Source organism: Emydura macquarii, unplaced genomic scaffold, assembly GCF_026122565.2.
Source record: "Emydura macquarii macquarii isolate MOO-44397 ecotype Brisbane River unplaced genomic scaffold, CSIRO-AGI_Emac_v2 contig_3671, whole genome shotgun sequence".
NCBI classification, from domain to species: Eukaryota; Metazoa; Chordata; order Testudines; family Chelidae; genus Emydura; species Emydura macquarii.
In genome coordinates this window covers 12,340,744-12,365,468 of record NW_027133808.1, presented here as the reverse complement: position 1 = coordinate 12,365,468, position 24,725 = coordinate 12,340,744, and the positions used below count along the sequence as shown (strand labels likewise).

General features: G+C 42.0%; 1 protein-coding gene across 1 annotated transcript in view; it reads left to right on the top strand.

Annotated features, from left to right (window-relative positions):
• Positions 1-24,725, top strand: part of GPC5 (glypican 5) — a gene marked incomplete at its 5' end in the record, with an annotated part of 634,518 nt that overhangs the window by 147,541 nt on the left and 462,252 nt on the right. The window contains 2 exons of the mRNA XM_067536868.1: positions 21,142-21,275; positions 22,860-22,982. Coding sequence (XP_067392969.1) covers positions 21,142-21,275; positions 22,860-22,982 — 257 coding nt within the window. The remainder of the gene's footprint in view (positions 1-21,141; positions 21,276-22,859; positions 22,983-24,725) is intronic.

The following is a 24,725-nucleotide window of genomic DNA, read 5'->3' as shown; positions in this document are numbered from 1 at the left end:
ACATTCCCAAGAACAAAGACAATAAGAAGCTGTACTTGTTCGGGAGAAAGGTTTATTCCACAGCAAGCCTGAAGTTCAAGATTGCCAACCATTAGGCCCTCCAGGGCAGATATAATTTCAACCTGTGGGACTCCCTCAGGCAGTTCGCTAAGGCCCTGTCCCGGGACCAGGCTGCAGACTTTAGCACCATTGTGGAGGAAGGAACCACGGTAGCTAGGGCAGCGCTTCAGATGACCTGTGACTCTGCTGACTTGGTGGGCAGGGCCATAGCCTCCGCCATCTCTATGAGAAGGTGTTCGTGGCTGCAATCCTCGGGCTTGTCCCAGGAGATGCAGCAGTCTATTCAGGACCTCCCTTTTGATGGGTCAGCGCTATTCTCTGACCAGACCGATGTGAAGTTGCATGGTCTGAAGTACTCCAGGGCCACACTTCCCCTGTACATGCCCCAGTTTTCCAGGCATCAGTCACGGCCTCAGGCGCAGCAGCAGCCAAGGCCTCTGCCCAGGCCTTTTCAACCCTATAGGAATAGGGATAGGAATAGGAAGTTTAGAAGGAGAAATCATCCCCTCATTCCATCCTCAGCTCCCCAGCAGTTCCCAAAGCAAATGGGGGGTCTGAGACCCATATTAGACTTGCATCGTATAAACAAATATGTCAAATGACTCGGGTTTCGCATGGTTTCCCTAACCTTCATAATCCCTTCCCTGGATCCAGGAGACTGATATGCCGCCCTCAACCTCATTTGCTCCATGTGCACCAGGCTGGGACTGCTCATAAACAAGCAGAAGTCCACACTAACCCCACTTCAAAGCATAGATTCTTTGGGGCCACCCTGGACGCTTCCCAGGCCAGAGCCTTCCGGCTTCAGCCACATTTCAAGGCAGTGGTCTCTATTATCTCCCAGCTGCACTGATGCCCCATGACAACAGCCAGGCACTACCTACAGCTGTTAGGCCACATGGTGGCCTGCACATACGTAGTGAGACTAGCTCGCCTGAGGCTCAGACCGCTTCAGCCTGGTTGGCCTCGGTATATGTGCCGAGCAGACACCCATTGGACTGGGTGGTCACAGTTCCCCTGCCCGTCTTAGCCTCCCTAAACTGGTGGCGGACTCCCAGGGCAGTGATGAAGGGCGTTCCATTCAGGGAACTGGTCCCATCGGTCACCCTAATTTCCGACGTGTCGGACGTAGGATGGGGAGCCCAAATCAGCACCAACCTAGGGACTCAGGGTCTCTGGTCGGGGGAGGACAGGTGCCTGCACATCAACGTGAAAGAACTCAGGGCCATTCTCCTGGTGTGCAAGGTATTCCTCCGATTCCTGGCAGACAGAGTGGTGCAGGTGCTGACGGACAACACCGCAGCCATGTTTTATATAAATAGGCAGGGAGGGGCGCGCTCCTCGGCTCTCTGCAAGGAAGCTACCTGTCTGTGGGACTTTGCTGTGAGGCATGACTTCCACTTGACTGCCTCTCACCTCCCAGGAGTGAGGAACGACAAGGCAGATCGCCTCAGTAACTCATTTCTACCCCGCCATGACTGGTTGCTGCACCCGGAGGTAGTGACTACGATCTTCCAAAAGTGGGGTGTTCCTCAACTGGACCTATTCGTGTTGGCTTGGAACGAGAAGTGCCCGAGGTTCTGCTTGCTCAGGGGTCACGAGACTGGGTTGATTTCTAATGAGTTCCTCATCGACTGGACGGGGAACCTCATGTACACATTCCTGCCCATTCCACTCCTGCCCAAAGTCCTTCTGAAAATAAAGAGGGACCGGGTGGACGTCATACTCATCGCTCCAGCCTGGCCAAGACAGCACTGGTTCAGCATACTGCTGGACCTTTCGATCGCCCCACCCATGGAGCTCCCGAGGTGGCACAACCTTCTCTCCCAGGACCATGGTTGCCTGTTGCCCGGACCTGGACTTCTTGCACCTCACAGCCTGGAGGCTCTGTGGCTGATGGAGGGAGGGAGTGTCTGCTCGGTGCAGGTCCAACAAGTCCTGCTGGGCAGCAGGAAACCTTCTACATAGGTTGTATATTGGGCTAAGTGGAAATGCTCCAGCTAAAGTTCCAGGGTCTGGCACTGGCCTCGTTGAAGATTCACTTGGCAGCCATTTCAGCCTTCCATCAGCTGCTAGAGGGGAGAGTCCTCTTCTCCCATGCCATGTTGGTCAGGTTCCTCAAGGGGGTCGAGAGGCTTTATCCGCAAATCTGTAACCCGGTGCCTCCCTGGGATCTCAATCTGGTTCTCTTGAGACTCACGGGGCCCCCCCTTTAAACCCATGGCTTCATGCTCCCTGCTCATGCTTTCATGGAAGGTAGCCTTCCTGGTGGCCATTACCTCAGCTAGGAGGGTCTCCGAAATTAGGGCCTTGACCTTGGAGTCCCCTTATACAGTATTCTGTAAGGATAAGGTGCGGTTGAGGCCGCACCCAGCTTTCCTGCCCAAGATGGTGTCCCAATTTCATTGTAACCAAGATATTTTTCTCCCCATGTTTTTTCCCAAACCGCAAGGTTTGAAGGAGGAGAGGAGATGGCATTCGCTAGACGTGAGACGAGCCCTGGCCTTCTACATCGAGCATACAAAGCCATTCTGGAAATCGACACAGCTCTTCGTTGCAGTGGCAGACCAGATGAAAGGCTCACCTGTCTCCACCCAGCGCATCTCCTTGTGGATTACATCGTGCATCAAGTTCTGCTACGAGCAGGTGATGGTGCCACTTCCAGGAATCATCACAGCACATTCAACCAGAGCTCAAGCCTCATCTCCAGCCTTCCTGGAGTGAGTGCCCATGCAGGTCATCTGCAAAGCTGCCACTTTCACGTCCCACTACACCATCATCCGCCAGGCGAGAGAGAATGTGGGATTCGGCAGAGCTGTGGTAAGGGCAGATCACTGGTAACTCCTACCCACCTCCAAGGTATTGCTTGTTAGTCACCTATAGTGGAATGGACATGAGCAAGCATGCGAAGAAGAAAACAAGGTTACTTACCAGTAACTGCTGTTCTTTGAGATGTGTTGCTCATGTCCATTCCACAACCCACCCCCTGTCCCCGCTGCTGGAGTTGGCAGAAAGAAGGGACTGAAGGGGCGTAGGGCCGGCAATGCCTCATATTCCGTGGCATGTGTGTGGGACTCCAGGGGGCACAAGAGCTGGCCCTACGGGGTCTGCTAAGGGGAAAAAAGTTCCGGGAACCGTGCATGGTAGTGTGCACTCACTTATAGTGGAATGGACCTGAGCAACACATCTCAAGGAACATCAGTTACTAGTAAGTAACCTTGTTTTACAAGAAGTGGAAGCTTGGACAGGGAGAAGTATAAAAATATTGCCTTGTGTTTTAGCCCTACTTACTTAGATACCTAATACATACTAACCCCTTCTAACTAGTATGATGTTAGCATCACACAAAACACAATAAATGAATGATAAAATAGATTGGCTTCAACTCTGACTAACGGGAAAGAATTGGTTGTGAATTGGAAGGCTAAAGGCAGTGTGGGTGAAAGTGATCATGAAATGATAGATTTTATGTTTCTAAGCAAAGGAAGAAATGACAGCAGCAGAAAAAGGGCAATGGACTTCAATAATCAGACTTCAACAAACTCAGAGAACTGCTAGATAAGATCCCATGGAAAGACTATCTGAGAGAAAAAGGGGTTCATGAGAACTGGAAGTTTCTCAGAGAGACAGTCTTAAAGGCACAACAGCAAACTATCCTGATGAAAAGACATGAAGAATAATAAGATGCCAATATGGTTCCTTGAGAGGCTCTTTAATGGCCTGATAATCAAAAAGGAATCATACAAAATGTGGAAACATGGACAAATTGTTAAGGAGGAGTACAAAAGAAAGCTAAAGCATATACGGACAAAATCAGAAAGGCTTAAGGCACAAAATGAGGGACATAAAAGACAATAAGAAGTTCTTTAAATATATTAGAAGCAAGAGAAAGACCAAGGAAAGTGTAGGTCCAATAGTTAATGGGGAAGGAGAGCTAATGAAAGATGGCATTAAGAAGACTGAGGTGTTTAATGCATATTTTGCTTCACTAAAAACATTAATTGTAACCAGATACTTAATACAATTAATAAGAACAAGGAAGGTAGAAGGAACGCAAGCCAGAATGAAGAAAGAACAGACCTTGTCTACACTAGCACTTACTCCAGCAAAACTTTTGTCACTCAGGGGTGTGAAAAAACACACCCCTGAGCAATGTAAGTTTTGCGGGCATAAGTGCTAGTGTGAACATTGCTGTCAGCGTGAGAGCATCTCTGAAACAGTCAGGTCATTTTGCTTCAGCAAACTATTAAGCTAAGTTGTTGCATTACATAAGATTACATGTTTTAAGAGGGTGACACCAGTGATAAAGATTTTATAGTCTTGTTGCTACTTTCAGTTACACCCATACAACTCCATTGCATTTCATTAGCTTTGCACAAGTGTTCTTGATTGGCTCTGTATTTAGAATTTAATAAACAATTCTATTGATGATGGACAAAAAAACACAGAATGAGCTCACTCCCTCATAGCTGTATTGAATGTGCAGGGCTAAAATGAATAAGAAGCAGTAAAATGTATTTTAGCCACTGAAGTGAGAAGATATGACTTTCTAAATATATACGAGGAGCTGATCTGTGGAACAGGAAAGGTGTTTTTATATAATTACTTCTCAGGGTAGAACCTCATTGAAGCTGCACTGAACATAAATGTAACCCTTGGCATATATTAAAGCAGCCTATGAGTGGGAGAGTTGGCAGGCTGTCACATGAAGCAATTTTGTTGAACAGCCTTTGAACAGTTTGAACTGGCAGTGCTATATTCTGGCAGCAGGGAAACTTGGCTTAGGACAGCAGGATTTCCCCTAACTTTTAAGATATAAGAAAAAAAAAACCCTCTCTTCCCCCATTTGAGTGTAGCACATTCAGAACATAAAACTAATTTTCTACTCTGAGAGTAGCTGAGGTTTCAGCATACCAATAAGAGTCCCAAGCAGACAAAACTATAGAAATTGTAACAAAATGAATTAGAAACAGTGAAGATTTTGTAATTAAAGAGAAGACACAAATTTTAAACTTATGTAATTCATATATAATGGTCTACTTCATTTATGAAGGTAATCAGAGGATTAAAAGAGAAGCAAAATGTGAGACCAGATCTCAGCAATATTACTGCTCATAGGAAACTTGTGATATTTAATATGTGCATTTAGTGTACAGATGTTTTCAGTTCACAATTACAATAGGTCTGTATACAATTACAATTCTCAGTCAAGCAATACAACTGGGTCTCATTAGCCTTATGGAAGTGAAGTCTAGGAAATTACCATAAAACTAAAGAAAATGTTTATATATGAAATCCTGTAAAAATATATCTAAATGGAATTCTAGATATTCTTACTTTAAGATTCCTTCAAATAAGGAAATATTGGAGAAAAGGAAACAACTAGGGTAGAACAAAGGAATTACTAAGAAAAATCAAGATAAGTGATGTATTATTTTAACATACAAAAATAACTCTCCCATTGTGTGAGACAAGGTGGATGATATAATGTCAACCTTCCATTGATGAGAGAGACATGCTTTCAAACTACACAGAGTTTGGTCTGGGGAAAGTACTTAGAGAGTGGTCCACAAACTTTTGGAGTCATGTCCCCCTTTATCTGGTCCGCATGCCCCTGGAGCCACAATTGGGAGCCGGGGCTGGGAGTGGGGCCAAAGCCGTGGTCAGAGGCTGTGAGCAGGGCCATGAGGTGGGGCCCGAGTTGCAGCTGGGGCTGGGATGGGGGCTGGAGCTGCAGCTGCAGCCACGGCGCCTGGGCCTGGGAGCTGCAGCTCTAAGCCCATGCCGCAGTCCGGAGTGGAGCACGGGCCCAGGATGTGGCCAGGAGTGGGGTGTGGGGCCCGGGGGTGCAGGAGTGGGACCCAGCCAGGAGTGGGCCACATCTGGGAGCCTACACTGGGGCTACAGCTGTGAGGCGGGGCTGAAGCAGAGATGGAGGCAGAACAGGGCTGGGTGGCGCTTCCTCTCTACCCCCATGGGTCTGGCTCAGGCCCCGCTGCACCCCCTGAAGGTTCCTCCACACCACCCTAGGCAGGCACGCCCCACAGTTTGAGGATCTCTGACTTAGAATGCCAGCTCAAGATCAAACCGATAGTTTAGTGTAGGTAGTTAGAATATTGGCTAAGGGACCATTCAAGATGAAGTGGCCCGTTAACACCCCTGTAGTCATAGGACAAAGAGGGGGTTAGAGGGTTCCAGATTCTTGTAATAAACCACAAATTCAGTGCCTGTATTAAGGCCATGATTTTTAGTGTGTAGCCAAGTTCTGAATTTAAGCTTCCAGGCTTCGAGGACACCTGCACAACACTTTCAAAAGATGAGTCTGGGAATTTAAATTCATAACTTTGCTAGACACTAAAAAAGATGCATGGCTTATTACAAGAATCTAACTCCCCTTTTTTGGCCTAGACCTCAGGGGTGTAAATGGTCCCTCAGAACAGTGTTTCTCAAACTGGGGGTCCTGACCCAAAAGGGGGTCGCAAGGCTATTGCAGGGGGATTGCAAGAGCAATGACTGCTGGCCATGCACCAAGTTCTGAAGGTAGCATCTGCACCAGCAGCAGCGCAGAAGTAAGGGTGGCATGGTATTGCCAACCTTACTTTTTTGCTGCTGCTAGCAGTGCAGCTGCCTTCGGAGCTGAGTGTTCCATGATCAAGGCCATTGTGACTGCATCACTTCCTTAAGCAACGGCCTTGTTGTCACGGAATGTGACTCTTTTGTGGAATATTGTTGAAGATGAACGGCCCCAACTGTAACAGTAGGGAAAAATAGGTGGTGAAAATAAAAAATATACAGTACCGCAATTTCTTAAACAAATTAATTTTGTTAAAACAATGGATTATTTTGTAGTATGTGGTAGGAAGAGAGGAGCTGAAGCCAACATAGATAGTAGAGGACAGAAATCAGGAGTTGTAAGTCCAGTAAAAAGCAAAAAACAGAAAATACTGAAGTTCTTATTTGGCATTTGGATTTACTTGCACTGGCTCAGAAGACAATTCAAGTCCCCAGGGTGGTGTGTGCAGTAAAGTTTTGGCCAATAACAGCCTAAAACCAAATAAACCCCAATTACATTTACAGACAAAAGAAAACTTCATGAACTTGAGTAACAAAAAACCGTTATGCATAAATCAGCAATAGTGACAGCCAAAACTCTGGAGCATCTTATGGTATTTCACTTTTAATCACCAGGGCAAAGAAGCTGCACACCATCACCGAATCTCTTATTCTTCCTTCAGCTAAACAAATGTGTGAGGTATGATTAGGAAAGATGCTGCCGCTCAGCTGATCTCTATTTCACTATCAAATGATACAGTGAGTCATTGTATTGACAATATGTCCAATGACATACGAGAACAAGTGGTGGAAAAGATTAAAAAGATCAAATTCTTTTCCTTGCAGATTGATGAATCCACCCAGTGTTTCAGGGGCAGCACAGTTACTGGTCTCTGTTCAGTACGTTTGGGAAAACACAGTAAAAGAAGTCTCTTCTGCAAGGCATTGCTGACATATACTTTGGGAGAGAAAATATTTAAGCTCCTTAATGCCTTTATAACGGGGAAACACATTAACTGGAACAGCTATGTAAGGATCAGCACTGATACCATGAAAGCTATGTCTGGTACTATGAGTGGGCTTATCAGTAGACTTAAAGAAATGTCCCCAGAAGCCCAGTGGACACACTGCATGCTTCACAGGGAGGCTCTTGCTGGTAGGAACCTGGATCCCTATCTTAAATCAATTTTGAGTTAAGCTGTAGCAATTGTTAATTTTATTAAAGCAAAGCTGCTGAATTCCCGATTTTTCTCTGTGGAGAAATGGGATCTGAGCATCACCCCTTATTACTGCACACAGTTTTGCTGACTGTCACTGGGAAGAGTTCTAACCTGTCTGTTTGGATTGAGAGATGAGATGCATTTGTTTCTAACTGAAGTGGGTTCTGCCCTGAAGAAGCATTTAAGTGACATCAAATGGTTGGCAGCACTAACATATCTAGTAGATTTTTGATAGATTAAATCCATAAATGAGTCAGTACAAGAAAAAAAAAACATTCTCAAACTCAACGACAAAATTAATGTCTTTACTAAAAAACTGTCACAAGTTTTGGAAGTCACAAGTTAACAACAGAAATTTTCAAATGTTTTCAACGCTGAACGATCACCTGGAAATTTCGTCCAATGATGTCACCAGGGGAGATATAAAAGAACATGTAGCTGAACACCTATCTACACTCCAAGCCCAGTTTTTGAAATATTTTGCTGATTATAACCTAACCACGTTTAGCTGGATAAGAAACCCATTCAACTGCCAGTTATCTCCAAATTGAAATCTCACCTTGAAAGCTCAAGAGGAATTGATTGACATCTTGTGTGATTCTGTTCTGAAGCAGTGATCCCAATCCCAGCCTCTGGCTGACTTCTGGATTTCCCTCGAAGCCGACTATCCCCAAATCTCCACTCTAGCAATTAAAATGCTTTTCCCATTTGCAACATCTTACTTATGTGAATCTGGTTTCTCAGCTTTGACATACTTAAAGAATAAATGCAGAGCAAAACTGAATGTGGATGATTTAAGGGTTTGTTTCAGTTCACTGGAGCCACAATTGAAAAAAATTGTGTGCTTCAAAACTGCTGTACCCCCACATTAAGCATCCAGATACTTGTTTGTATATAGCTGTGTATAAAACCACAGTCCTTTGACAACATTATGATTATTATCACAAATTGGACAATGTTATGATTATTGCCACAATCATTGGAAAAGGCTTCCAGCTCCCCAAACTGTATCCTGTTTATTGTTTTTTCCAGAAAACGTGTTCCTTAAATATCCATGTATTTATTCCTGAAAACTGTTGCTTTACACTTTTTGAAAGGCTTCTGCACCTTTGACTGCAGGGATAATGATTACATGCTTCATTTAGTGCTCTTATTAGTATGTATGGTAATTAGCTATCACTTTGGGGGGAGGGGTTGGCACAGCCTAAAATATTTTCAAAGGGGGGATCCAGCAAAAATAATTTGAGAATCCCTGCCTTAGAATATGTGTTAACTCCTTTGCTAAACTATCTGTTCGATCTTGTATTTAGCTGTGACGCTCTAAGTACCTTCCCGGATCTGAGAGAAAGCTCTGTAGCTCAAAAGTTTGTCTCTGTTGTTGATTCTGGACACTTTGTGACCAGTGTGGATACCAGTGAGACACGGTACGCCCAATTTGCTGATCAATAAGGTTTAATGTGCAAGGTTTTCTATAAATATGCCAGTTAGATACAAAGCCTAAAATTAACTACAATATATCATACTCACTAAGCCTGGAGAGTTAAGCAGTTACTCAGAAGGCTGTATACAGGAACGGCTTTCTTCAGGGGCACCGCCAGAGGCTCAGTGGATCCTCTGGTCCAACCGGCAGCACCTCCCGCAAAGTCAGATGTTGATGGAGTGCCCCCCTTTGTCTAAGTGGTGACTACTTATAGCCTTCCATAAACAATCTTCACTTAATTATCTCTTTCTCATTATCATATATGCTAATTACCTACATTAGGTTTTCACCCTTAACTACATTCCATTCTCAACAAGATAATTGGGGTCATCAAAACAACATCTGGTGATAGGAGGGGCGGAGTAAAAGTATGCCCCTTGGCAATAAAACAGTGTACCCCAGACGTTCAAGGATAACTTGTTGTTCCCATCACCATTATCTATGTGCAACTGCAAGCAATACAGTATCTGTATTTTGTCTTATTATGTGCTGTGGTGTGTGGAAACTGAGACATCTATAAAGTTATTCAGTCTCTGCCAAGTGGAAGATGTCATGCTACAGGGGTCAGAATAGGCAAGCAAGCAACTGAAGCTATGCTAGGCCTGTAGGACAGTGGTCAAGCAACTCAAATTGTACTGGGGCGCCAACATCTCTCACCAACAGAAGGTCCAATAAAGGATATTACCTCACGCACCTTGTCTTTTTAATATACTGGGACCAATATGGCTACAAAAACACTGCATACATTTTCCACTGTGTGGTACAGCAGCCAGCAAGCTTGAGACAAAAACTGAGAATACCAGTCTTCCTAGCAAGATTTGCCTAGAGATCCAACCCCTGCAAGAGGAAGCACTGATCCACGTGCTGATCATAAGGATGTGTGACACGATGCATACTGAGGCACACCACTAGGAGCTTGCACAGCACCCATGTGTCAGCCATCAGGCAAAGAGTAGCTTGAAGATTCCAGGACCATTTACTTTATTTTGCCTTCCTCTCCTTTCAGTTCACCTTTTCTACAAGGAAAATACATTGTAAATAAACTTAATCCAACAAAATTATCTAAAATTACATTTGTCAGTCTTCTTGTTTTTCTTTCCCTTCTTTCTCTTTATTCCTTTTTGGTCACATTTCCTATTTCTGTCTTCCTTTCACTCATTCCATCTCTCAATTTATTCTCTTATTTTTTCTTATATAGCTTTTCTCTTTCAATTATGAGAATTTTTACATCTCTTTTGTCACTCTTCCATTTCTATTTCTTCCCCCTTTTACTAGATCCAGCCTATATCTTTCCCTTTGTCTTTCCAAATATCTGTAGTTTCGTAGATTCACTCTGCTCTAACAATATTGCACTCGCAATTTTGCACTCGCATTTTCACAGTGTAGCATCATTCTCTCTCTCCTTACCCTCTTCTCAGAGAAAACCAGCACATTGCAATAAACTCTTGTTGCCCCAGTAAACTGGAGCCTGAACTTTTCTCAAACTAGAGTAAATCAATCTCTCTCTCTCTCTCTCTGAGGATTGTGGGTGTGTTTGGGGGTGAGACTGCAAGTGTGTGGGTTTTGCTGCTCTCTGTGTTTCTTTTTGCTGGAGGAAGTGGAGTTTGGGTTTTTTGTGTTTGTTTAGTTTAGTGGTGTTTGGGGGTATAATTTCAATATTTCTTTTGTTTTAGCAGGCGAATGTCTGTCCTTCAGGCTGGCATGCAGACAGAGACCTCAGTTTGTTGGCAATGGTCATGAGTTATGGATAGTCATGGATGTTGCCTTCAGACTCTGCCTCTGTGGAGGAGCGTGTTCTAGTTGTGAGGAAGGTGATTGGGTTTAAAAATGTGAGCTATGCCCAGAAACAATGCATATCTGCTGATAGTGAGAAGGCACAATTTAAAGGTTCGGCCACCCCCAGAATAGCTAGTCACGCCCCCTCCCCCACCAGGCAGGCCCCTTCCCTTACCCTCAATTTTCCCTCCTGGAAAGCAGCAGCCTCTTCCTGCAGCTCCCAGCTGTTGCTCCTGCCTTTCCCTGTGGGGCACAGCTTGCCAGTTCCAGCAGCTGTTGTGTGGGGGTCCAGCCACACTATGTGATTGAGTTGGACAGGCAAACGCTGGCAGATATCTTGGGAGGGGGTATGTGATCCCACGTGGCCCCCTCCATGTGTCACCTCTGGCTATGCCTCCTGCATGAGCAAGACTGTTGTGTTTGTTGCCATGCTTATTGAGCAGGTGGTTGTGAAGGGGATTGTTGTACAGTGTATTTTTGTCCCTGTAGTGCCCCTCTGAACACATGCTGTTAAAATCACTATCTCCAACGTTCCTCCTTTTTTAGGAAATGAGCAGCTGGCCAGAGACCTGGTGCGTTATGGTAAGATCACTAGACTTATCAGGAGGATTCCTTTGGGTGCTAAAGCCCCAGAAGTTTGGCATGTCTTGTCCTTTCATAGGCAGGTTTATGAGATATTAAACAATGTTTCCAAAGTTTTAAAAGTTCCCCTGAAATATAGGATTGAGGAGTGTGACTACATTGTGTTTGTGGCCACTGAGGACATGACCAATTTTCATTTGGGAGTCTGACACATTTGGTTAATCAGTGCCCTAAGAAGAGGCAGGCTGCCCCTGGGAATGGTGGCCCCATTCCTGGGAATGTGGGGGTTTCTGAGAGTGAAGCACAGGGTGGGGTGGCTGTGGTAGAGGCTGGGTCCCAACTGGCTCCTGATGTCTCTGGGCATATTGGTTCTTGGGAGTTAGTGCCCACTTTACAACCTGGGGGTGATGGCATTACTGGTTCTGTGGCTGCTGACTTGATGGCTTCCTGGTCTGAGCCTGACTGTGAAATGGAGGCTGAGCCAGTTGCTATGGATTCTGTGGTCTGGGCTGAGGATTCTGACCTGCTGGCAAAGCCCCAAAGCAAAAAAAAAGGCCACTGAAGGAGGGGGCTCCAGTTTCTGAGGGTGCTGCAAAGCAGGCTAGTTGGGTCAGTGCAGTTGGAAGCATATTGAGGGTGCTGCTGAGGTTGGTTCTTTGGTACGAGGCATGGAGAATTCTTAGATCGGTAAGAAAATAAGAAAATAGGTAAGAAATAGGTAAGATAGGTAAGAGAAAAGAAAAGAAAAGAAAAGAAAGGTAGGAAAGGTTCAGGGGAAAAGCAGCAAGGCACGGGATAGCATGGACCTTGGCTGCTGAAGAGAGAGCTTCCTGAGCTGGAACCCAGAGTAAAGGGCGGACCTGGGTTCCCCTGCTAGCCATTGGGCAAGTGGGACAGACCAGGCAGTGGAATGTGGACTGCCTGGGACAGTTTGCCCCGAAAGGAGAGGACCCTAGTGACCTGGCCAGAGGTGAAGGACTACATAGAGTTGCAGAGATGGGTGGATAGAATGCCAGAAGAGAGTGCAGCGCCTAGAAAGAGCTAATCCATGGCATAGCTAGAAGGAGGCACCTCTGGTGGTGAGTAAACCCCAGGACAGGGAGGTTTTTCTGAGTCATGGGTCCACTGCAGGCTTAAGGAAAATGGCCCCTGCTGCCTCCCCATCCATAACCTCATTGCCTCTGGCCACTGCCACCTCTTCATCCATCCCCCCTCCCATTTCCCCTGTCCCTCCCCGGGCTCCTCCCTTGGTCCCTGCTGCCTCCCTGTGTTCCCCACCCACCCCACATTGCCCCTGGCCACTGCTGCCTCCCCAGCCTCTCCCCATCTCCACTGCCTCCCTGGGCTCCCCTTCATCATCTACGGGCCCTGCTGCCTCCTCCCCCCGCTGCCCTGAGCTCCCTTCCATGGCCTCGCATCCAAGGCCCACCACTCATCTTGCCTCTTGACCATGGTGCCCTGGGCTGTCACCCATGGTGTCCACCTGTAAAGCCAGCCCTGATAGCAAGTGCGGCAGTTGCCATTTGTTTTTGCGGACAAGGTGAACACCGATTTGGTGGCTGTGCAGGAACTTGTTCCAGGCCATTTATTGACAGTTTGAGCAATATCATCTTTTTTTATTAATGTCTATTTGCCAACTGTAGGAAGACGGTGTGGTTTTTTAGTTTTAATTCTCATTTGACAAATTGTTTGACTAGTGTTATGCTATTTTGGGGTGTGATTTTAATTGTACTCTTAATGAGAGATTGGATAGGAATCATTTGGAACTACATCCACTGTCTGCCCAGTAACTTACAGCTCTTTTACAGGCTTTTGTCCTGACTGATGGGTGGTGATATTTTCACCTTTATTCACAGCAGTACACCTGATTGAGTGCCTGCTTTTTCTGTGGCCTGTTTGGATCATTTTTATGTTTTTACTCATCATTGGTCTCTTTTGCTTTCTAATTTTATTGTCCCTACTGGAATTTCAGATCAGGGTTTGGTCTTATTTTTGTTGTCTCTTCCTTTTGTGCAAGACAGTTGTCCATACTGGCATTTTAACACTCACATTCTGCAAGGTGTTCACTTTCTGGACTCTTTCAATTATTTTTGGGGAGCCCTGGGTTGCCTCAAAGGATGTCTTCCCCTCGTTGAGGCAATGGTGTGAGGTGGGTAAAGTTAATAAATGTTCTTGTCAGCAATACACACACAAACAACCCTGGGTCTTCGCCAGAGCATGAAGGAGTTAGAGTTGGGGATTATGGAACTAAAAAAAAAAAGCCTTTCAGGGACATAATACTGGGTTGCAGGACAACTTGACAGCTCTTGTGAGACCAGTTGGATAGCAAAGCTTGGGGTGCACTGCTTAGGGCTCAGTTTGAAGGCCTGGCTCAAATGGATGTGCCTAATCAGTTTTTTTTTAGCCTGGCAAAGAAACATGCAGAGTGGAAGGAAGATGACTGGATGCTTTAAAACCTCATCAGTTCAGGTGCTTTCAGATTCTGTGGGGATTAGGAATGTTGCTTCTGAATTTTTTTCTAAGAAGTGCAACGAGGTAGAGTATTTTTTATCTGCCCATTGTGGAAGGCAGTCAAGGTCTCATTGATTTTCTGAGCAGAGTCACTGCTTTTCGGTTACAGTCTCTGGATCAGCTGTTTGTGGATGAGTTTGTTCCTTGGAAGCAACTAGTTTCTAGTGGGTAGGGGGTTTTTAGTTTTGATTGGGAACATTTTTGCTGGACATTGGGTGCCTTAATTTTGAAGTGTTGTTTGGTTTTATCAAAGACTTTTTAATGGTTGGAGATTTTGTTAAGCTGAGGATAGGTGGCTGGAGTTCCCACTGCTGCCTGCTGAAACTTCTGTTTTATAACCCTGCCGTGAGGATTCCTAGTCTTATTTCTAGGAATCTTGTCTCTTTACTGCAACAAGTGTAATAAAACTGATTCATTGATTTTTTTTTTTTTTTTTTTTACTAATTTGTATGGATCTCAGCAGATATCTTGGCTTGGTTTTCATTCTGTTCACAAGGTTTCTCAGTTTTTATCCCAGGTGAAGTCAGCCATTTCTAGGGGCAGTATTGCTAGGCTAGACAGTTGCCTCCTTGAGCGAACCACTCCTGATTATACTAATGTTTCTATTGTCTTGCCTGTTGCTCTTGCTGTGAATTGGAATGTGGACAAGCCTGGCAGCTTGCTTGCCTTCAATGGGTCTTCTTTACTTTTAATAGTTAAGGCCATAAGGTATTGTATATGCTTGCAGTAAAGATTTCTTATTTTTGAATACTGATTGATTATCCTGTTATGGTATGAAAGCCAGTTTTTGCTGATGGACTCCAGCCAGCCAGCCTAGCAAACTGTATACAAGCCTCCACTTGTGAAGAGGATGGGTGATTTCCTGTGGAGAATTATTCATGGGGCTATGTGTCTGCATCATTTGACTCTGGAAGTGTCAGTGTCATGTCCTTTTTGTGACATAGAGGAGACATTTTTTCATCTGTTTCTTTCTAGTTCCAGGTTACAGCTGTTGTTTGTTTTACATGAGGGTATTTTTTTTTTGTCTCTTGATATTTATTTTCTCCTACTGTTTTTATTTTTACTGTTTAAATATAGGTTCACAAACAAATCAGTGGTATGCCTTGCAAACTTTATTTTGGGTCAAGCAAAGACATCCATTAAAAAAGTAGATCATGTAAATTATTAGGTACTGGAGTAGCCAATATTCTTTGGGTTTTTTTTAAGGTTTTAGTGGTTTTATGCCTTCATTTGGAGTTTATATATTATACTTGTGACCCTTCCATACCTAGGGCAGCCACCTGAGAATGCCAAGGTCGGGGCAGGCTGTAAAAAGGGAGCAGATTCTCCCAGTGCTGGTGGATGGCACTGAAGCCAGACTTCCCAACCAGTGACAAACTGTACTTCTGATTCCCCAAAACCGGTTATCAAGAAGCCAGTACCCTAATACACCCAGCCCCCTTTACTGCATTTCAGTTTCTGGCTCCCAATTAGCCACTAGGTCCAGTAAAGAGACCAGTTATTTAAACTCTATGCTCTTTACTAAAAAAGTTTCCTCTGACCCCAAAGGGTCAACCAGAGTACCAGTTCAATATGAGTTTGGATCTTACCTAAAATACCACGCTGCCAGCCAATCCTTTAGTAACTAAAACTAAAGGTTTATTATAAAAGAAAGAAACAAACCATAAGAGAAATATTGAAGGGTCAAAGCAAATCAGATACATACAAATGATTGAAAGTCCATATACATCAAGTTTCTGGGAGAATTGTGGAGTTTGCAGGCTTGCACAGTTCCTCTGGCATACATCCAGTATCTGGATAGGTCTTAGTTCTTCAGTTCAGTTGCAGGATGAATTGATCCAGAAGCAAGTATGTGTCTGTAGCTGAACAGGAACAAAAGACTAAATGGTTTCCCAGGACACCACCTTACATACCCCTGGCCCTGGCCATGCGTCTTGTGGAGTTTTACAGGAACTAAAATGGAGTCCAGAGTCACATGGGCAAGTCCTGGTGACTCATCAGGTACATCTCTGTTTTTTCCCCTTTGGCCCCTTGCACCTGGGAATGTCTTAATGGGCCATTAAGCAGGCTATTGTTCTGCATCCATCCTATCTGAGTCGTTACCCAGACAGCACAATTTGAAATACAGATATATCAAATATATCTATAACTTCCATTTCACATATCACACATGAACATAAGTATTATCATCTTACTTAGCATATTACAACCTTTCTAACAGTACCTGACATGGCATATCTCACATGAATTATTATGATTTTTGACATATTGATGTTAAACCATACGTTAAATGCCCTCTCTCCCCCATCTAACCAGCATGCCAATACTGTTATAAGCAATTTGGATCAATTTATTCTGCAATTGGCAATTAGCTACAATACAGTTTGTACTGTTCAGGATGTGCAGTTATCTTTGAATTTATAATTTGTGTCTTATATTACTGTGTTTCTGTACTGATTTTATTAAGTGTTTTAAAAGTTAAAAAGTTTCTCTCTCCCTCATATTCGCTCTCTCCATAACACCTTCACCCCAGGGATAGGTTGGAAATAGAAGTTGAATGTTAAAAACTTTTTTGTAAACACATAAACTGTAAAAGCATGATCAATGGTTGCAAATAATATTTAAATGCTAGTGCTCCCTCTCGTGGCTTAACTAAGAAGAGTAAAGTTAACTTACTAGAGCCAAACATTGGGATATATTGCACTCTGCAGTACTAGCTCAGTTGGAGATTATTATTGCAAGTGAAAAAGAGTAAATCTTGATATCAGAAATCTTTGTTTTCAACAGTTTACATGATCAAAAAGGGCCAAGAACTTATGCTGGTTGGTAACGAAGGAAAGATGCCATACAGTAGTATTTTAACTTTCTGAAACTGACTGCAATAATGATGTTGTAGAAGGTTTATGTTGCTTACCCTTTTTTCTCGCTCACCCACACATACCTGGAAATATTATGTATATACATCTTGGCAACTCCAGGAAGAATAAGGCTCATTGTGTCCCTGAATATCATTTTTGGGATTTTTTGTTTGTTTGTTTGTTTTTGTTTTTGTTTTTTTTATGGGGAAGAATCGTGAATACTTAAAGGAAAATAGATGTCTCATAGAAAATATAGTATGTGCAATGCTAGAAAGCCAAATAAAACTCAGTTCATCAAAAACTTTAAACAAATAAACATATTTAATCTAGTTCTCCTGTTCCCTCTCTTGCTTTGTTTTTAGACTGTAGTGACCTCAATAGTCAAATCATTCATGAGTATTTTTGGGGGGTTTTAATCTCATTTACTCCAAAACATGATTGTGAGTTTGTAATGTGAAAGCTTGACTTGAGACCTGTCACTGTGCCTCAGTGGGTCACAGCTGATACCAGATTCAGGACAAACTGCTGAGACATAGGGCGGATACACCCCAGACCAGTAGTTGTTCTTCCATAAGATATACTAAGCCAGTAACAAAAATAAACTTCTGTCTCACCACACTGGTAGCAAGAAATCAGTAATGCAGTCATCTTCGTTATCCCAGCCCTTATTTCACCACCCAGACACTAGCCTTTATGATGAGTGGTTATTTCAGACCAATTTAATCAAACAAAGGGTTCTTCTAATCCCAAGAAATCATCCACATAGCCAGGTCATAATATAACTCAGATCTTACCCAATAATCACAAAACTGCAAATCCTTTAGTGTCTAATATCTAAAGGTTTATTTAGATAAATAAGTCCATGTCCATTTATTTAGATACATAGACTATGGACTTAAATAAATTCATAGGTCAGTGATTAGAGCAGGAAAGAGGAAAAAATGAAGATGCTTCCAGAGCCTTATATACCTTCTCTCATATGGAGGAAAGGCTCCCTGACTTAGTTTGTGGAAAATTTCAGACACAAGATGGAGTCTTGAGCAAGTCACATGCCTTTGCATGCTTTGATGAGTCATAGGAGCAGCCATTATCCATACTCTTGCTAAAACATCCAAAGAAAGGCTCAGAGGTTGGGGAAAGGCTTCTTCTATGGTCTATTATGCGAGCTAAGTGTCCTTCAATTGGGTCATTAACTTGCCTAGTCCATTCACAATGTGCTGACTGGCTTCAATGTAGATTTTACCTGGTAGGTGTTACTCAGGAGTATGCACTGGCATCCCACATATATGCTGTAGTCAAGGTCTATAACTTCTGATACAAAAATATATGCATATAAACAGGACAATTATATTTAATTGATAGCTTACATGACATACTTTGTATAAGATTTGTTGCAATTATATAACAGTGGTAGCAACAATGATATACCTGATCATATTTTAATCATACAACATCACAGACTCACCAAGACAAGACAAGATTACACTATATGACCGTATCATGGGCACAACAATTTAATGAAGAAACAGAGTGACAATGAGGAATGGGCTAGTGAGGAAAGGCAATAGCAGATTCAGTGCGCGTGTACAGTTAATGGTTCAAAAACGACAGCCACCAGTAAACATTTAGAAAAGACAGATTGGATGCAGTAGGCTGAATGATATAAGTATGCAAGTCTGAGTTTTGCTTCATGTGATATGCCAAGCAAATAGGAAGAGCTAACATCATAGACAGACACTAGTAGCAGGATCTTGAGCATCAGAGACTTCAGGCAGTTACCAGTACCTAAGACATCATTGAATGGCATGCTTATTGCATGCAGCAGTAGTTCATCTCACAGAAGCAATGTATCAGCAGGTAAGTAAGGTGCAGATTTTTAAAGGTATTTAGGTGTTGGTCTACTCAGTGTTGAAAGTCAACAGGGACTTAGGCTCCCCAGTCACTTAGGCATTGCAACACTGAAGATAGTGGTGCCTAAATACCTTTAGAAATCTGGGCCCAGGAAAGTTTTCTAAGTGTCAGTGAGCTTACTCTTTCAGCTGTGTGTGATATTATCATTAATATAAGTCAGTCATTCAGCTTTACTATTATTAACTTTTTTTTTGTTACTGTTTATTGAATTTATAGTGCAGCATGCTGGACAAACATTTCCTAGTAAATGTCTTTGTGGTGTTTCCATAGTGGGTTTTGAAATAAAGTCAATTCTAAAGTAGTCAGTTCATGTGATATCTTTTTGTTTACTCTGTTCGTCTATGCAAAGTAAGGCAGTTAAGGATGTGTATATATATATATATATACACACACACACACACACATACATATATATATATATATATATATATATATATATATATATATATAAAAAGGCATGTTTGAAACTCAGAGTTTCTTTTAGTCTTAGGAATGGATACACATTTTCCATTAAAACGTTTAATTGCTAGCTACCCTTCCTTCAGTCCTTCCTCCCAAAAATTTAAACCATCAAGTCAAAAACTTTCCGCTGGGGTTCCATGAATTACATTTTGAAATATTCTCTAGAACATATATTAACTATCATCCAAACCCTTCTAGTTGTGGAAATTAATAGCTGTTTCCCTAACTATTTGTTCAGCCAGAGTATAATATGTTCAGGCCCTGTTGCTAGTTCAAAAAGTAGGCATGGCAATGGACACGACTCCTTTATCCTCCTCCAGAAATAAAATTAGCAAATATTTATTCATATATTTGCCACTGGACCTAAATGTAAAACTTTTTTCAGTTTTCTGTAATTGGAGCCAAATCCTTATTTTTCCAGACAACTGTGAGGAGTGTCCCAACTTTGGAAGTTGGATTCTGAGCAGTGGGGCTTCCTATCTGCTTCACTTCTTTCCCTCTTCTTTTATTAAATTGAGTATATATAGGAAACATATTTCTAAAATAATTCACATATGGTACTAATCTTTTAGTAATACATGCATATTGGTGCATATAAGATACATTATCTTGAATCCAATTAATATCTCATCTTGTGTGTGACTCTTAGTATGTGTATCTCCTATTTAATAAATATATATTGTCATAATTTGTATCTCAATGAGTAATAGGAATAATGAGATATAATGGGGAACTGAATAGCCTCTTTAATACAGAAGTTATAACATAGTGCCAAATATTACTAAAATAAAATGTTGGTTCATAATATTATTTTAATTTTTATTTATGTATTATATTTTTATTGCTATAGCACCTAGGAGCCCTAGTTAAGGATCCCATTGTGCTAGACACTATACAAACACAGAACAAACAAGCAAATAAATAAAAAGATGGTCTTTACCTCAGATGGTCTTTACCTAAGTATAAGACAAGAAACAGATGGACACAGATGGTGGAGGACAAGGAAACAATGAGACAACATTGGTCAACATGATAGGCAGTTGTCTCAGCGTATGTATTTATATGTTTGTCAGAGCAACAGATAATAGATTCTGTTAACACCAATGAATTTATATATCTGAAATAGATGTAATTAAACTTACATTTTGCATGCCAGCAATGCAAGTCTCTGTCATAGTAACTGTTCAGTATGTGTTATAAGTAATTGCACTGAATATGCCATGTTCATCCAATAATCTTAAAGGAATCACAAAGTTTGTTACACATTCAAAATTTTTACTTGGGGTACATAATGGGGGATAAAAAGAGTATGATGCTGTCTATAGCATTCAGCAGGTTAATTACTTTAACTGTGTGTATAATACTGAAACTCCCTAATATGAAGGTGTCTCTGGAAAAAAGCAGTTAATTAAATACATATGGGTGAGTCCTGCTTTCTTGTGGACACTCTGTTGGATCTCATTTCTTCTTTGTGTCTCACCATTTGTATTTACAGTGGCAGCAGCTAACAACCTTGTTTGCTGAATTGGGTACATGCAATATGGATAATAGATATGACAGTCCCATACTCACTGGAACTCTGGCTAACCTTCCTAAAATGGCCCTGGGGTCTGGTCTTCATTCTTAATAAAATCAGATTTGAAATCAAAGTTTAACCAAAAGGTGAGGAATTGTACTATGCTAAACTGGTGGTATTATTTTTCCCCCCCTTATGGCTTCTTTTCTTTAGGTAAACAACATATGTGGTCATCCTGTGAGAAAGCCTACACAGTCCCCAGGTTGTTCTCCTGATCAGAACAAAGATAATCAAGGAATGAAGATGTCTCCAAGAGACAGTGAAGAAACACTTTGCAACAGAAGAAAGTAAGACATTAGTTTTACAACCAGAAAGAAAGAAGAAAGTAAGCGATTAATTTTACAACAGAATAGATTATATTCAATAAAATTAAATTAAATGCATTAGTAGAGAATAAGAGACTGAGAAGAATGCTGCTTGTAGAATCCAGTCCTTTTACAAGACCTAGATTTTTGTTTTTTGAAATAATGGATGATTGAGCAAGGACACTTACTGTGGCTTAAAGAATTTAGAAGAATTGATGGTGCTGCTTAAATATCATCTCTATCTGAGTGTGTGTGTGTGTGTGTGTGTGTGTGTTTGTGTCTGAGGGAGAGAGGGCATGAGCGTGCAGGCTAGACTTAATTGGCATACCAATGTGGATTACAAAATGTGTCAAAAAATGATTGTCTCTTTTATCAGTAGCCTATTTGTATGATGAGGCTAGTGCTGAATTGTTCAGAAATAAGAGAATGAATGGGTTTGTTCTCATATATGCTTCTTTCTAGTGCACTAAATGCAATAACTGAACATCTAGGGCTAAATCTGGAAGGCCTTATTCAGGCTAAAGTCCTGTTTATGACATTGGGATTTTGCCTAGCTCTACCTAGCTAAGTGGAAGTGTTCCACGTGCTGAGCCTGCGAACGCAATCTCTCCCCTTCCCATTCTTTGCTGCAGGTCATATTGAATTACTTGCTTCATCTGAAGAAACAGAGCCTTGTGCTTGCATCTATAACAGTCCACTCAGCAGCCATCTCAGCCTTCCACCCACTGGTGAATGGTAGATAGGCATTTTCCCATGAGATGACGGTCAGGCTTTTCAAGGGGCTAGAAAGACTCTACCCTCAAGTTCATCAGCCCACCCCACCATGGGATCTGAACCTGATCCTGTCCAGACTCACAGGGCATCTCTTTGAGCCCTTAGCATTGTGCTCACTGCTTCTTCTCTCGTGGAAGGTTGCCTTCCTGATTGCAATCAGATCAGCTAGAAGGATCTCCAAGATGAGGGCTCTCATGTTGGAGCCGCCCTACACAGTGTTCTTTGAGGACAAAATCCAATTGCGACCCCATCCAGCCTACCCACCAAAGGTTCTGTCTCAGTTTCACACCAGCCAAAACATCCAAACCTGTCTTACCCAAAACTTCACTTGTCCCATAAACCTTAACCAATAAATAGTCTTTGTATAATAGTTTGAAGTCAGTGAAGAGCTACTGGATATTCAGCACCTCTGAAAATCAAGCCACATCTAGGTATCTAAGTATTGGAATTAGGAGCCTACCTTTAGACATGCATTTTTGGAAATGTTGGCCTATTGTTGTTTCCCAGAGTAGCAATAAGGAAAGGAAAAATCAAGAAAGTCATTTTCCAATCAGTCTGTGAATTGGTGTGAACTTGAGGATAATTTCAAGTTTGTAAGCTGCTGAGTAGACTGTCCTTCAGGGCATCTAATGTATCTAGAAAGAATATTGATGAATTGATTAATAAATGAGAACCAATAAACAGAGTGACAGAAAGTGGCACATTCTTTGATTTCTTATAACAATGCATACAGTTTGATTGCTCAGTATTGATTGGTTACTGTTAAGTATTCCAACTCTGGTTTTTTTGCAGAGAATTTATGAACAGTCTACGGCTCTACAAGACATTCTATGGAGGCTTGGCTGATCAGCTGTGTATTAATGAGATAGCAGCTGCTGATGGGCTAGCCTGTTGGAATGGTGAAGATGTAAAAAGGTACTTTTTCACTCTGTGATCCATAAGTGCACTTTTATATTTTCTTTCATATTTATATTTTCTCCAAAATTCGTTCCTAAGGGAGTAAAGTTGAATATTTGTATTTTGGTTAAGAACCATTGCTTTGCAAAATAAATAGGAATATTTTCCTCTCTATGAAGCTTAAAATACTAAAATCTTCCCACATCTTTGTTTTGAGACAATCTGAATCTTAGTGGTCCTTCAAAGTTTTGAGCTATCCGTTTCTGACGCTCATCTGGCACTTGTGTTGGCTATTGAGAAAAGGTAGATTTAATATTTGCAAAATTAAGTTGGAAGAAGGGGAACAGGATTTTTGTTTGAGGATGTGAAAGTTCAAAGACGGTATGTTAAAATGTTCCATTTAGTACTAACAGCGTGGCAACAAACTTCAACCATACTTCAACCACTCCTTGCATAAAATAATTTATTTGCTTCACCTTTAAAACAGTTTATCTTAGTATCTTAAGTTTTAGCAGTCTCATGAGAAACCACATACATTAAGGATTACTTTATTCCTCACAATGAAGAATCCTCCTTAATGTATGTGGTTTCTCATGAGACTGCTAAAAGTTAAGATACTAAGATAAACTCTTTTAAAGGTGAAACAAATAAATTATTTTATGTGAGGAGTGGCTTGGGAGCAGTCATTCACTAGCAATGTAACAGAACTGATCTTAATAAACTACCAAGCTCCTGAAAGTAAATCTTTGGAACCAATATATTTCACAGTTCGCAAAACAAAAGCATTTTAGATGACAAGAAGGTTTTCAGGAAGCTATAGTTAATTCCTTGTCCTCTATTCTTTCAGTTCCCAAAACAGGCATAAATTTGGAAAAGAATTCTTAGGGGAGATTGGAGCTGTAGCATTAGCTATATCATTATAACTAATGTTTGTCAGTATCGCCTGCTTTTAGTACCAAGCTGAGCTAGTACAAAATATAGACTGAGATTAGCTTTTTACCTATATATCCAAAATCTATATGTGATGTCTTGTTCAGGTCACCTAGAACCACGTTACCACTCTTCTTCAGCAAGAGTGAGCTTTGCTGCTGCTAAACTGTGTCAGTGTCCTAACATACCAGCTTGTCTGTCTTGCTAGCAAACTCCTCAGGTCTCTGCGAGTCCAAACCTTGCCTTGCAGGTAACAGTTAGTGAGCCCCAATTCCCATGTTCCCCAGAGATGTCTTTCTGCAGTGTCCAGTTCCTCTCGCTGGATACTCATACACATTACTAAGTTTGCTGCCTCTAAAGAGACGGAGCACATTCCAGTCTGTTAGTTTAGCTGACGACTTCACCGTTCAGTTTAATGAACAGCACTGAGATGGTTTTGTAATTAAACAAGAATAAGTTTATTAACAAAGAACAAATACTGGGGTAATAATAAGGATAGAAGACACAGTTATGATTACCAGTAAAACAAATCAAAACACACTTTCTACAGACTAAAACTTCAGCAAATTACAGCTTTTGTCTAAGCAGATTTCTCACCTGTCGTCAGTTCCAGCTACTCTTGGTATTCAGGCCAACAGCATCCACTTTTTATGAGCTCACAGGGCACTGCTCCCCACCTTTGTCCCTTAAGTGATGGATGCCAAAATGGCTTTCTCTTTCAGCTCATATTTCCCATAGTATATTATCTCTGTTTCAAGAGCCAGAAGGGCTTCTTGGGGATGCAGGCTTCATCTTGTGCTTTGATTGTTAAGTGGTCTTCAGTCCCCTCCC